Raw genomic sequence first — 13,950 nt, forward strand, 5'->3', positions numbered from 1 at the left:
CTCACAGCCTCCACCACGACTCTGAATTAGTAAAAGTCCCTATTTACACTGTGAATGATTTGATATTAAATGTTACAGGCGAACCATGGTGAATGTGACTCCATTCCAGGAAGGTGTCATTGTTCTACCTTGTTATGTTTAGTGCTACATTGAAATTGATTACCACATCGTTGGGTTTATAGTTTGCAAGGAAGGCATTTCATTGTACTTGTGCACGTCACATTAAAAGTTGAAAGTTGACTGAGTCAGAGCTTCAGGCCTGGCCCCAGAGCCCCCACAGATCTGTTGAGATGAAGCGTAGTGCTCTGCTCGTCCATTCCTCTAGGTGGCGTAAGAGAACATGACAGCAGAGCAGACAGCTCAAGTGTCCTGGGCTCCTCTTGGTTCACACCAACTGCAGTCATCAGAAAACACTGAGCCACAGCTTGCACCTGGAAACATACATGTCACAAGCTGTCTGTCTGTCCATCTGTTATTCTGTGGGTCTGTCTGTCCCGTTTGCCTGTCTGTCTCCCTGCCTCCCAGCCTGGCTGTCTCCCTGACATCCTGTCCGACTCCCTGCCTGCCCGTCTGACTCCCTGTCCGACTCTCGGACTGCCTGTCTGTCTCCCTGACTGCCTGTCCGACTCTCTGACTCCCTGTCCGACTCCCTGACTGCCTGTCCGACTCTCTGACTGCCTGTCTGTCTCCCTGACTGCCTGTCTGTCTCCCTGACTGCCTGTCCGACTCTCTGACTGCCTGTCTGTCTCCCTGACTGCCTGTCCGACTCCCTGACTGCCTGTCTGACTCCTTGCCTGTATGACTCCTTGCCTGTCTGTCTCCCTGCCTGTCTGACCTGCATGTCTCCCTGCCTAACTCCTTGCCTGTCTAACTCCTCGCCTGTCTGTCTCCCTGCCTGTCTGTCACCCCGCCTGCCTGTCTGTCCCACTGCTTGTCTGTCTCCCTGCCTGTCTGTCACCCTGCCTGCCTGCCTGTCTGTCTCCCTGTCCGTCTGTCACCCTGTCCCTGCCTGCCTGCCTGCCTTGTCTCCCTCCTACTCCTGCCTCTAACTCTGTCTCCCCTGCCTGTCTCCCCGACTGTCTGTCTCCCCTGTCTGTCTGTCACCCTGCCTCCCTGTGTCCATGCCTGCCCTTCCACCCTTCTCTCTGTCTCCCTGTCTCCCTCTCTCTCTCCCTGTCTCCCTCCCTGCTGCTCTCCTCCCCACCTCTCTGCTCCCTCCCCTGCCAACCTGTCTCCTCTCTCCTCCCCACAACCTCTCTCTCTGTCTCCCTCCCCCACCTCTCTCTCTCCTCCCTCCCTCTCTCCTCCTCCATCTCTCCCTCCCCACCCCACTCTCTCTCTCCCTCCCCCCTCCCTCCTCTCTCTCTCTCCCTCCCCATGTCTCCCCCACCTCTCTCTCTCCACCCTCTCTCTCTCTCCCTCCCCACTCTCTCTCTCTCCCTTCCCACCTCTCTCTCTCTCTCTCTCTCCCTCCCCCCCTCCTCACCTCTCTCCTCTCTCCCCCACTCTCTCTCTCTCCCTCCCCTCTCTCCTCCCTCCCCACCTCTCTCTCTCTCTCTCTCCTCCTCCCCACCCCCACCTCTCTCTCTCTCTCTCCTCTCTCCCCTCCCCACCTCACCTCCCTCTCTCTCTCTCCCCACCTCCCTCCCCACCCTCTCCTCTCTCTCCCCCCACCCCACCTCTCTCTCTCCCTCCCCACCTCTCTCCCCCTCCCCACCTCCCCCCCTCCCCACCTCTCTCTCTCTCTCTCTCTCTCCCTCCCCACCTCTCTCTCTCTCTCCCTCCCCCCACCTCCTCTCTCTCCCTCCCCACCTCTCTCTCCCCACCCTCCCCACCTCTCTCTCTCTCCCTCCCCACCTCTCTCTCTCTCCCTCCCCACCTCTCTCTCTCTCTCCCTCACCTCTCTCTCTCTCCTCTCTCTCCCTCCCTCCCCACCTCTCTCTCTCTCTCCTCTCCCTCCCCACCTCTCTCTCTCTCTCCCCTCCCTCTCCCCACCTCTCTCTCTCTCTCCCTCCCCCTCCCCACCTCTCTCTCTCTCCTCCCCCCTCCCTCACCTCTCTCTCTCTCTCTCTCCTCCCCCCCCACTCTCTCTCTCTCTCTCTCCCCTCCCCACCTCTCTCTCTCTCTCTCCCTCCTCCCACCTCTCTCTCTCTCTCTCCTCCTCCCCACCCTCTCTCTCTCTCTCCCCACCTCTCTCTCTCCCTCCCCACCTCTCTCCCTCCCTCCCCACCCCTCTCTCTCTCTCTCTCCCCTCCCCACCTCTCTCTCCCTCCCCACCTCTCTCTCTCTCTCCCTCCTCCCCCCCTCTCTCTCTCTCCTCCCCACCTCTCTCTCTCTCTCCCTCCCCACCTCTCTCTCTCTCTCTCCCTCCCTCCCCACTCTCTCTCCCTCCCTCCCCACCTCTCTCTCTCTCTCCCCCACCCCTCTCTCTCTCTCTCCCTCCCCACCTCTCTCTCTCTCTCCCCACCACCTCTCCCTCTCCTCTCCCCACCTCTCTCTCTCCCTCCCCACCCCACCTCTCTCCCTCCCCCCACCTCTCTCTCTCCCTCCCCACCCCTCTCTCTCTCCCCCCCACCTCTCTCTCTCTCTCCTCCCTCCCCACCTCTCTCTCTCTCTCTCCCCCTCCCCACCCTCTCTCTCCCCTCTCCCACCTCCTCTCTCTCTCTCTCCCCCCACCTCTCTCTCTCTCTCTCTCCCCTCCCCACCTCTCTCTCTCCATACTCTCTCTCCCTCCCACACCTCTCTCTCCTCTCTCTCTCCTCCCCCCCCCTCTCTCTCTCCCTCCCCGCATCCTCTCTCTCTCCCTCCCCACCTGTCACCCTCTCTCTCTCTCCCTCCCCCCACCCCCTCTCTCTCTCTCCCTCCCCCACCTCTCTCTCTCTCTCTCTCCCCTCCCCCACCTCTCTCTCTCTCTCTCTCCCTCCCCCACCTCTCTCTCTCTCTCTCTCCCTCCCCACCTCTCTCTCTCTCCCTGACAGCAGTTTTCCACCTCTCTCTCTCTCTCTCCCCACCCTCAGGCCATCTCTCTTGTAGAGCTCCGTCTAATAGTGGCCGTGTTGATCTAGTATCTGTCCCCATACAATCTGACCCCACCTCCTCTCTCTCTCTCTCTCTCTAGAAGCACAAGCCCCACCTCTCTCTCTTCTCTTGACTCTCCCCCCCACCTCTCTCTCCCTCCCCCCACCTCTCTCTCTCTCCCTCCCCACCCCTCTCTCTCTCTCTCTCCCTCCCCACCCTCTCTCTCCTCCCTCCCCACCCAATGTCTCTCTCCCTCCCCACCACCTCTCTCTCTCTCTCTCTCCCACCTCTCTCTCTCTCTCCCTCCCCACCCCCCCTCTCCTCCCCACCAAATAGTCTCTCTCTCTCCCTCCCCCACCTCTCTTATCTCTCTCTCTCTCTCCTCCCCACCTCTCTCTCTCTCCCCTCCCCACCTCTCCTCTCTCTCCCCTCCCTCACTCTCCCTCCCCACCTCTCCCACCTCCCCACCTCTCTCTCTCTCCCCCCCCCACCTCTCTCTCTCCACCTCCCCACCACCTCTCTCTCTCCTTCCCACCTCTCCTCTCTCTCTCCAACAGATCCTCTCTCTCCCTTTCCTCTAACCACTAGTCTACCACCTCTCTCTCTCTAACCACTCTACCCACCTCTCTCTCTCTCTCTCTCTCCTCCCCCCCACCTCTCTCTCTCCTCCGCCCCTCTCTAACTCCCAACCACCCCTCTCTCTAACCACCTACCCACCTACTCTCTCTAACCACTCTCTCCTCCCCACCTCTAACTAGACTCCCACCTCTCTCCCCACTCTCCAACCACCCCTCCCCACCTCCACTCCTCTCTCCCTCCCCCCCACCTCTCTCTCCAACCACCCTACCTCCCACTAGACTCCTACCACCTCTACTCTCTAACCCTAGACTCCTACCACCCCTACACTCTAACCACTAGACTCTCCACCCCTCCTAACCACTAGACCCTCCCCCCTACACTCTAACTCTCTCCTCCACCCCTCACTCTAACTAGGCTCCTACCTCCCCACCTCTCTCTCTCTCTCCCCCCCTCTCTCTCAACTCTCCTCCCCCCTACCTCCCCACTAGACTACCTACCCCCCCCACTCTCTCTCTCTACCACTCCCCACCTCCTACTCTCTAACCACTCTCCTACCACCCCTACACTCTCCCTCCCTCCCTGCCCCACCCTCTCTCTCTCCCTCCCCACCACTCTCTCTCCACCCCTCTCTCCCTCCCCACCTCTCTCTCTCTCTCTCCCTACCCCCCACCTCTAACCACTAGACTCCTCCACCTCTCTCTCCCCCTCCTCCCCTACACTCTCTAGACTACTCTCTCTCTCCCCCACCTCTCTCTAACTCTCCCCCCCTCCTCTCTCTCTCTCCCTCCCCACCTCTCTCTCTCCTCTACCCACCCCTACCTCTCTCTCTCTCACTCTAACCACTCCCTCCCTCTACCTCCTACCACCTCTCTCTCTAGACTCCTACCACCCCTACTCTCTCCACTAGACTACCACCACCCCTCTCTCCACTCCCCCACCTCCTCTCTCTAACCACTCCCCACCCCACCTCTCTCTCTCCTCCTCTCTCCCTCCCCACCCCTCACTCTCTCTCCACCTCCCCTCTCTCTCCCTAGACTACCTACCACTCTCTCTCTCCTACCCCACACTCTAACACTCCTACCACCCCTCCCTCCCCACCTACCTCTCTCTAGACTACCCCCCCCTCACTCTCCCCTCCCCACCTCTCTCTCTCTCTCCCCCTCCCCACCTCTCTCTCTCTCTCCCCACCTCTCTCCCCCCCTCTCTCCCCTCCCTAACCACCCTCCACCCCTCTCTCTCTCTCTACCTCCCCACCTCTAACCACCCCCACCTCTCTCTCTCCTCCCTCCCCACCTCTCTCTCTCTCTCCTCCTCCCCCCTACCTCTCTCTCCTCTCTCCCTCCCCACCTCTCTCTCTCTCTCCTCCCCCCCCTAGCCAGGCTACTCTCCCTCCCCACCTCTCCACTGTCTCCCAGCAGTTCTGGAGGGAGGCTGATGTCTAACCACTCTCTTGTACCCCTACACTCTAACTCTAACTCTGTACTCCCCACCTAACTGGGTTGTACAGGTGTAACTGGGTTACCCCCACCTCTACCACTGGGTTGTACACCTAACTGGGTTGTACCTCTCCCTCTAGACTACCTACTCCCTACACTCTTCTACCTACCCACCTACACTTGTACAGGTGTAACTGGGCCTACAGGTGTAACTCCGTTCAGACAGCAGTTAACTGGGTTGTACAGGTGTAACTGGGTTGTACAGGTGTAACTGGGTTGTACAGGTGTAACTGGGTTGTACAGGTGTAACTGGGTTGTACAGGTGTAACTGGGTTGTACAGGTGTAACTGGGTTGTACAGGTGTAACTCATAATCATGTCAGGCCATATTTAACTTTGTAGTTCCAGCCAGCTCATTGTAGAACGACGCCCGTATCCACAAAGCGTCTAATAGTGGCCGTGTTGATCTAGTATCTGTCAATACCTCTATCCATACAATCTGACTCATTTAAAGGCTAAACTGATCCTAGATCAGTACTTCTACTCGGAGACAGTTGTGTGGATACGGCCCCTAAACTGATAACCACTAGATCAGCACTTCTACTCAGACTTGGCGGGTGTCTAAAAGAAATGCACTGGAGGGAAAACTGACCCTGGAACAGTGTCAACTGACCCTGTCATAACCAAACAGGTCCGCCTAGTATAGTTATGAAATAGATTGTGTGTATTAGGTTTTGTTGTGAAATTGTTAGATATTACCTGTTAGATATTGCTGCACTGTCTAGAAGCACAAGCATTTCACTACACTCACAATAACATACAATTTGTTTTGACTTGATTTTGACTAGTTCAGCAGTCAGAAATGTTGACAGCTACGGCAATAAGAAAGTATGTTGACAAGACAAAAGGAAGAGTGAATGTACATGGTAACACACGGGACGGCCTGACAATGTCAGGAGAGGGCTGAGAGGAGGAGATATTCTACATTGATTGAACCCTGGTGATTTGAATTTCCTTTGTGTGTGAGAGACAGAGAGGGAAAGACATAGAGAGGAGGTAGAGAGAGATACAGAGGGAAAGAGAGAGGAGGTAGAGACCCCTACACTCTCTAAGAGAGAGGAGGTAGAGAGAGACAGGAGGTAGAGAGAGACCCCTAGAGACCACTAGGGGGTAGAGAGGGGGAGAGAACCACTAGAAAGACTCTAACCACTAGGTAGAGAGAGGACAAAGAGAAAGAAACCTGCTTGTGAGATTCCTGTCTGTCTGCCACACAGGGTCTCTTGTGGCTCAGTTGCTAGAGCATGGCGCTGCCAATGTCTGGGTTGTGAGTTCAATTCCCACAGGGGACCAGTATATATGTACTCAATACTGTAAGTCACTCTGTCTGCTAAATTACTCACATGTAAATCAAATCATCAAATTGTATTTGTCACATGCTAATACAATACACCTTACAGTGAAATTTTTACTTACAAGCCCTTAACCAAATAGTTTTATGAAAAATACCATCAACAAAAAAATATGTTTTTTATTTAACCAGGCAAGTCAGTTAAGAACAAATTCTTATTTATAATGACGGCCTACCGGGGAACAGTGAGTTAACTTCCCTGTTCAGGAGGAGAACAACAGATTTTTACTCTGTCACTAGGGATTTGTTCTACCACCCCTACTGTTACTCTAACCACTAGTCTACCTACCACCCCTACACTCTAACCACTAGGCTACCTACCACCCCTACACTCTAACCACTAGACTACCTACCACCCCTACACTCTAACCACTAGACTACCTACCACCCCTACACTCTAACCACTAGGCTACCTACCACCCCTACACTCTAACCACTAGACTACCTACCACCCCTACACTCTAACCACTAGACTACCTACCACCCCTACACTCTAACCACTAGACTACCTACCACCCCTACACTCTAACCACTAGACTACCAACCACCCCTACACTCTAACCACTAGACTACCTACCACCCCTACACTCTAACCACTAGACTACCTACCACCCCTACACTCTAACCACTAGACTACCTACCACCCCTACACTCTAACCACTAGACTACCTACCACCCCTACACTCTAACCACTAGACTACCTACCACCCCTACACTCTAACCACTAGACTACCTACCACCCCTACACTCTAACCACTAGACTACCTAACCACCCCTACACTCTAACCACTAGACTACCTACCACCCCTACACTCTAACCACTAGACTACCTACCACCCCTACACTCTAACCACTAGACTACCTACCACCCCTACACTCTAACCACTAGACTACCTACCACCCCTACACTCTAACCACTAGACTACCTACCACCCCTACACTCTAACCACTAGGCCCCTACCTACCACCCCCTACACTCTAACCACTAGGCTACCTACCACCCCTACACTCTAACCACTAGGCTACCTACCACCCCTACTCTCTAACCACTAGACTACCTACCACCCCTACACTCTAACCACTAGACTACCTACCACCCCTACACTCTAACCACTAGACTACCTACCACCCCTACACTCTAACCACTAGGCTACCTACCACCCCTACACTCTAACCACTAGACTACCTACCACCCCTACACTCTAACCACTAGGCTACCTACCACCCCTACACTCTAACCACTAGGCTACCTACCACCCCTACACTCTAACCACTAGACTACCTACCACCCCTACACTCTAACCACTAGGCTACCTACCGCCCCTACACTCTAACCACTAGGCTACCTACCACCCCTACACTCTAACCACTACCCTCTACTAACCACTAGACTACCTACACACTCTAACTACCTACCACCCCTACACTCTAACCACTAGACTACCTACCACCCCTACACTCTAACCACTACCTACCACCCCTACACTCTAACCACTAGACTACCTACCACCCCTACACTCTAACCACTAGACTACCTACCACCCCTACACTCTAACCACTAGACTACCTACCACCCCTACACTCTAACCACTAGACTACCTACCACCCCTACACTCTAACCACTAGGCTGCCTACCGCCCCTACACTCTAACCACTAGGCTACCTACCACCCCTACACTCTAACCACTAGGCTACCTACCACCCCTACACTCTAACCACTAGGCTACCTACCGCCCCTACACTCTAACCACTAGGAACCTACCACCCCTACACTCTAACCACTAGACTACCTACCACCCCTACACTCTAACCACTAGGCTACCTACCACCCCTACACTCTAACCACTAGACTACCTACCACCCCTACAACTCTAACCACTAGGCTGCCTACCGCCCCTACACTCTAACCACTAGGCTACCTACCACCCCTACACTCTAACCACTAGGCTACCTACCACCCCTACACTCTAACCACTAGACTACCTGCCACCCCTACACTCTAACCACTAGGCTACCTACCACCCCTACAATGGAGCTCTAACCACTAGGCTACCTACCACCCCTACACTCTAACCACTAGACTACCTACCACCCCTACACTCTAACCACTAGACTACCTACCACCCCTACACTCTAAACACGAGGCTACCTACCGCCCCTACACTCTAACCACTAGGCTACCTACCGCCTCTACACTCTAACCACTAGGCTACCTACCACCTCTACACTCTAACCACTAGGCTACCTACCGCCTCTACACTCTAACCATGTTAGTTAGTTGGTGATGTGGACACCAAGGAACTTGAAGCTCCCAGCCTGCTCCACTGCAGCCCCGTCGATGAGAATGTCTGTCTGCCAGTGAATGCTGTGTAATAGATGGGCTTTTCCTCTGCTCTCTCAGGAGACACCGACAGCAGGCCTCAGCACCCAACCCAGCTAATCTGGACAAGAGGGAAATACACATTTTTGATTTACACCAAACCAGTGACACCCTGTCTGAGCCAAAAAGGCCACCGATTGGCGGGGGAGATAAAGATGTCTCGGTGCACAATGGAGCGACTGTGGGAGAGAACGGGCTCTGGAGAGATTAACAACACCTCTTGGCCAAATCCATTTTCTGATAAGGCAGCACTCTGGTAGCGTAGATAACCTTGCTGAGAGCTTCTCAGACCCTATCTAAAAGCTGCTGTACAACTGTGAAACAGGAAAACTGTGCGTTAACCATATTGCATTACTGGTGATATGTCAACTTTATGAAGAGGTGTGTATGTATGTATGTGTATGTGTGTGTGTGTGTGTGTGTGTGTGTGTGTGTTTTTGTCTGTGTTTGTGTGTGTGTGTGTGTGTGTGTGTGTGTGTGTTTTTGTCTGTGTTTGTGTGTGTGTGTGTGTGTGTGTGTTGTGTGTGTGTGTGTGTCTGTGTGTGTGTGTGTGTGTGTGTGTGTGTGTGTTTTGTCTGTGTGTGTGTGTTTGTGTGTGTGTGTGTTTTTGTCTGTGTGTGTGTGTGTGTGTTTTTGTCTGTGTGTGTGTGTTTTTGTGTGTGTGTGTGTGTTTGTGTGTGTGTGTGTGTTTGTGTGTGTGTGTGTGTTTTTGTCTGTGTGTGTGTGTTTTTGTCTGTGTGTGTGTGTGTTTGTGTGTGTGTGTGTGTGTTTGTGTCTGTGTGTGTGTGTTTGTGTGTGTGTGTGTGTGTGTGTGTGTGTGTGTGTGTGTGTGTGTGTGTGGTGCGCATTAAGGCAGCTCCACAGATACTCCAGGAAACATTCGTCATTTTATGTGTTTATGCCTCTCAGCAGTAAAGTCCATCTAGAAAGGGTATATACATTCACCAACACTATTCCAAACAAACAGCCGGAGATCTGTGCTCCTGTCATTAGTTAGGTACGCTGTCTGTGAAGATGAACAGGGTTGGTCCGGTCGAGAGACCCCCTGTGAAGATGAACAGGGTTGGTCCGGTCGAGAGACCCCCTGTGAAGATAAACAGGGTTGGTCCGGTGGTAAACAGGGTTGGTCCGAGAGAGACCCCCTGTGAAGATAAACAGGGTTGGGCTGGTCGAGAGACCCCTGTGAAGATAAACAGGGTTGGGCTGGTCGAGAAACCCCTGTGAAGATAAACAGGGTTGGTCTGGTCGAGAGACCCCTGTGAAGATAAACAGGGTTGGTCCGGACCCCCTGTGAAGATGAACAGGGTTGGGGCTGGTCGAGAGACCCCCTGTGAAGATAAACAGGGTTGGTCCGGGGTTGGTCCGAGAGACCCCTGTGAAGATAAACAGGGTTGGTCCGGTCGAGAGACCCCTGTGAAGATAAACAGGGTTGGTCCGGTCGAGAGACCCCCTGTGAAGATAAACAGGGTTGGTCCGGTCGAGAGACCCCTGTGAAGATAAACAGGGTTGGTCCGGTCGAGAGACCCCTGTGAAGATAAACAGGGTTGGTCTGGTCGAGAGACCCCCTGTGAAGATAAACAGGGTTGGTCCGGTCGAGAGACCCCCTGTGAAGATAAACAGGGTTGGTCCGAGTTGACCCCCTGTGAAGATAAACAGGGTTGGTCCGGACCCCCTGAGATAAACCCTGTGACCCCTGTGAAGATAAACAGGGTTGGGCTCCGGTCGAGAGACCCTGTGTGAAGATAAACAGGGTTGGTCCGGTCGAGAGACCCCCTGTGAAGATAAACAGGGTTGGGCCCAGGTCGAGAGACCCCCTGTGAAGATAAACAGGGTTGGTCCGGTCGAGAGACCCCCTGTGAAGATAAACAGGGTTGGTCCGGCCGAGAGACCCCCTGTGAAGATAAACAGGGTTGGGCTGGTCGAGAGACCCCCTGTGAAGATAAACAGGGTTGGTCCGGTCGAGAGACCCCTGTGAAGATAAACAGGGTTGGGCTGGTCGAGAGACCACCTTCCTCTGGTCTACTCTAAAGATAGAATCCAATGCCCCTGCCCAGGATAGTAACAGGGACCCTGCCCAGGATAGTAACAGGGACCCTGACCAGGATAGTAACAGGGACCCTGACCAGGATAGTAACAGGGACCCTGACCAGGATAGTAACAGGGACCCTGCCCAGGATAGTAACAGGGACCCTGACCAGGATAGTAACAGGGACCCTGACCAGGATAGTAACAGGGACCCTGACCAGGATAGTAACAGGGACCCTGACCAGGATAGTAACAGGGACCCTGACCAGGATAGTAACAGGGACCCTGACCAGGATAGGATAGTAACAGGGACCCTGCCCAGGATAGTAACAGGGACCCTGCCCAGGATAGTAACAGGGACCCTGACCAGGATAGTAACAGGGACCCTGACCAGGATAGTAACAGGGACCCTGACCAGGATAAACAGGGACCCCTGCCCTGTAGATCCCTTAGGATGAGATGTTCAACCCAGGTTCTGTGGTCACCAAAGATCTCGCTGCACTTCTCTCTCTTTCCAAAAATGGCCACCATTGCTGGTGGACAAAATGACTCCTCCCAATATAAAGACCTCTGATTGGTGAAAGGAAGCACAGTAAATGCAACTCATTACTACTCTTCTACTTTTACCAAAAAGAAAAAAAAAAGAGAGAGAGAGAGAGAAGGCAAGAGAAAATGAGGTAATGGAAAAGAAAAGAGGACATAGCGCAAGAGAGAGATGTCTGTGTGTCTTATCGTGTGTCAGAGTTACACTATGACAGAGAGGGGACAGATAGAGAGATGTCTGTGTCTTATCGTGTGTCAGTGTTACACTATGACAGTGGACAGATAGAGAGATGTCTGTGTGTTATCGTGTGTCAGAGTTACACTATGACAGAGAGGGGACAGATAGAGAGATGTCTGTGTGTCTTATCGAGTGTTACACTATGACAGAGAGGGGACAGATAGTCTGTGTGTCTTATCGTGTGTCAGAGTTACACTATGACAGAGAGGGGACAGATAGAGAGATGTCTGTGTGTCTTATCGTGTGTCAGAGTTACACTATGACAGAGAGGGGACAGATAGAGAGATGTCTGTGTGTCTTATCGTGTGTCAGAGTTACACTATGACAGAGAGGGGACAGATAGAGAGATGTCTGTGTGTCTTATCGTGTGTCAGAGTTACACTATGACAGAGAGGGGACAGATAGAGAGATGTCTGTGTGTCTTATCGTGTGTCAGAGTTACACTATGACAGAGAGGGGACAGATAGAGCTTATAGAGGTGGAGTGTGTTATGGAGTGTGTTATGTATTGTGTGGTAGCATTACGACGGCACCGCCTGGGCCACTTCATGGCAGTGTTATATTACAGGCTAACAGACATACAGAAAAGATAGATAGAGACATAGAGATGATAGAGGAGCAGATGTGTGTGTGGTGTGTGTCGTACCGTGTGGCAATGTTATGCTGGCCCCGTCGATGATGGCCTGGGCCAATTCATGGTCGTTGCTCTCAAAGGCTTGGGCGGCGGCCTTGAGCGCGTCCCAGATCTCCTTGCGTCCCTCAAAGGCGGGCGCCGTGTCCCAGAACTCATCCCGCTTACTGCGCAGCTGGCCGTCCGTCATGGGATAGTCACTCTTCCATTTGGGCTTCTCTCTCTTCAAGGCCTGGTTACGTCCCAGAGCCACTGAGAGAGAGATAGATAGAGGTAGAGACAGAACCCGAGAGAGAAAGAGAGACAGAAACCGAGAGAACGAGAGAGAGAGCCCGAGAGAGAGAGAGAGAGAGAGGGGGAGGGAGACATGGTTCAAATCAAAGAGTAATGATTGGACATAACCTTCTGAAAACATTCTCAGTTTAAATCACAGCTGGTCAAGTCCTCTCTGTGAAGCATTCCACTCTCAGGGTGATGTGTTGGCTTTGTGCCATCACTGCAATGCACAGGAGGTTGGTGGCACCTTAATTGGGGAGAACCGTCTCGTGTTAATGACTGGATCGCAGTCAGTGGAATGGTATCAATTACATCAAACACACGGTTTCCATTCCATTTGCTCTGCTCCCATTCATTATTGAGCCGTTCTCCACTCGGCAGCCTCCTGCGCTGTAATGTCATTCTAATGTTAAAAACTACGTACAAATGTTCACTTGTGACAAAATGCTGCTTAAATTCCACTGAGGTCAGCTAAAGTGCAATTTAATGGTTTATCAAATGAAAATAAACAACTATTGACAGAGCCTTCAGACAGTATTCATACCCCTTGACTTATTCCACATGTTGATGCGTTACATCCTGAATTCAACATGGATTAAATGTTAAAAATTCTCTCACCCATCTACACACAATTCCCCATAATGACCAAGTGTATTTATGGGTAAGTCTCTAAGAGCTTTGCACACCTGGATTGTACAATCCAGAGGAGGGGTGGGGAGGGGAGGGGTGGGGAAGTGGAGGGTGGGGAGGGGAGAGGGAGAGGAGGGGTGGGGAGAGGAGGGGAAGTGGAGGGTGGGGAGGGGAGAGGGAGAGGAGGGTAGGGGAGGTTTACTGGGGAAAGCATCTGGCTGCCATTATCCACAAGAGAGAGAGAGAGAGAGAGAGAGAGAGAGAGAGAGAGAGAGAGAGACAGAGAGAGACAGAGAGAGACAGAGAGAGACACAGAGAGACAGAGAGAGAGACAGAGAGAGAGAGAGAGAGACAGAGAGAGAGAGAGACAGAGAGACAGAGAGAGAGACAGAGAGAGAGAGAGACAGAGAAAAGAGAGATAGAGAGAAGAGAGAATGACAGAGAGAGAGAGACAGAGAGAGACAGAGACAGAGACAGAGAGAGAGACAGTTAATTTTTATTGTTTATTTCACTTTATAGACATATACCTTACAGAGAGAAGTTACAGAGAGACAGAGAGATGTTTCCCATGCCAATAAAGCCCCTTGAATTGAATTGAGAGACAGAGACAGAGAGAGAGAGAGAGACAGAGAGACAGACAGAGAGACAGAGAGAGAGAGACAGAGAGAGACAGACAGAGACAGAGACAGAGCGAGAGACAGAGAGACATAGAGAGAGACAGAGAGAGACAGAGAGAGTCTGAGACAATGGGATATAGAGAGAGAGAGAGAGAGACAGAGAGAGAGAGA

At 52.8% G+C, this 13,950-nt stretch overlaps 1 protein-coding gene across 1 annotated transcript in view; it reads right to left on the bottom strand.

Moving 5' to 3' along the window:
• Positions 1–13,950, bottom strand: part of LOC135551002 (ubiquitin domain-containing protein 2-like) — an 85,802-nt gene that overhangs the window by 17,592 nt on the left and 54,260 nt on the right. The window contains exon 2 of the mRNA XM_064982351.1: positions 12,272–12,508. Within this exon, the coding sequence (XP_064838423.1) occupies positions 12,272–12,508 (237 nt within the window). The remainder of the gene's footprint in view (positions 1–12,271; positions 12,509–13,950) is intronic.

The sequence above is a fragment of the Oncorhynchus masou genome, chromosome 12 (assembly GCF_036934945.1).
Source record: "Oncorhynchus masou masou isolate Uvic2021 chromosome 12, UVic_Omas_1.1, whole genome shotgun sequence".
NCBI classification, from domain to species: domain Eukaryota; kingdom Metazoa; phylum Chordata; class Actinopteri; order Salmoniformes; family Salmonidae; genus Oncorhynchus; species Oncorhynchus masou.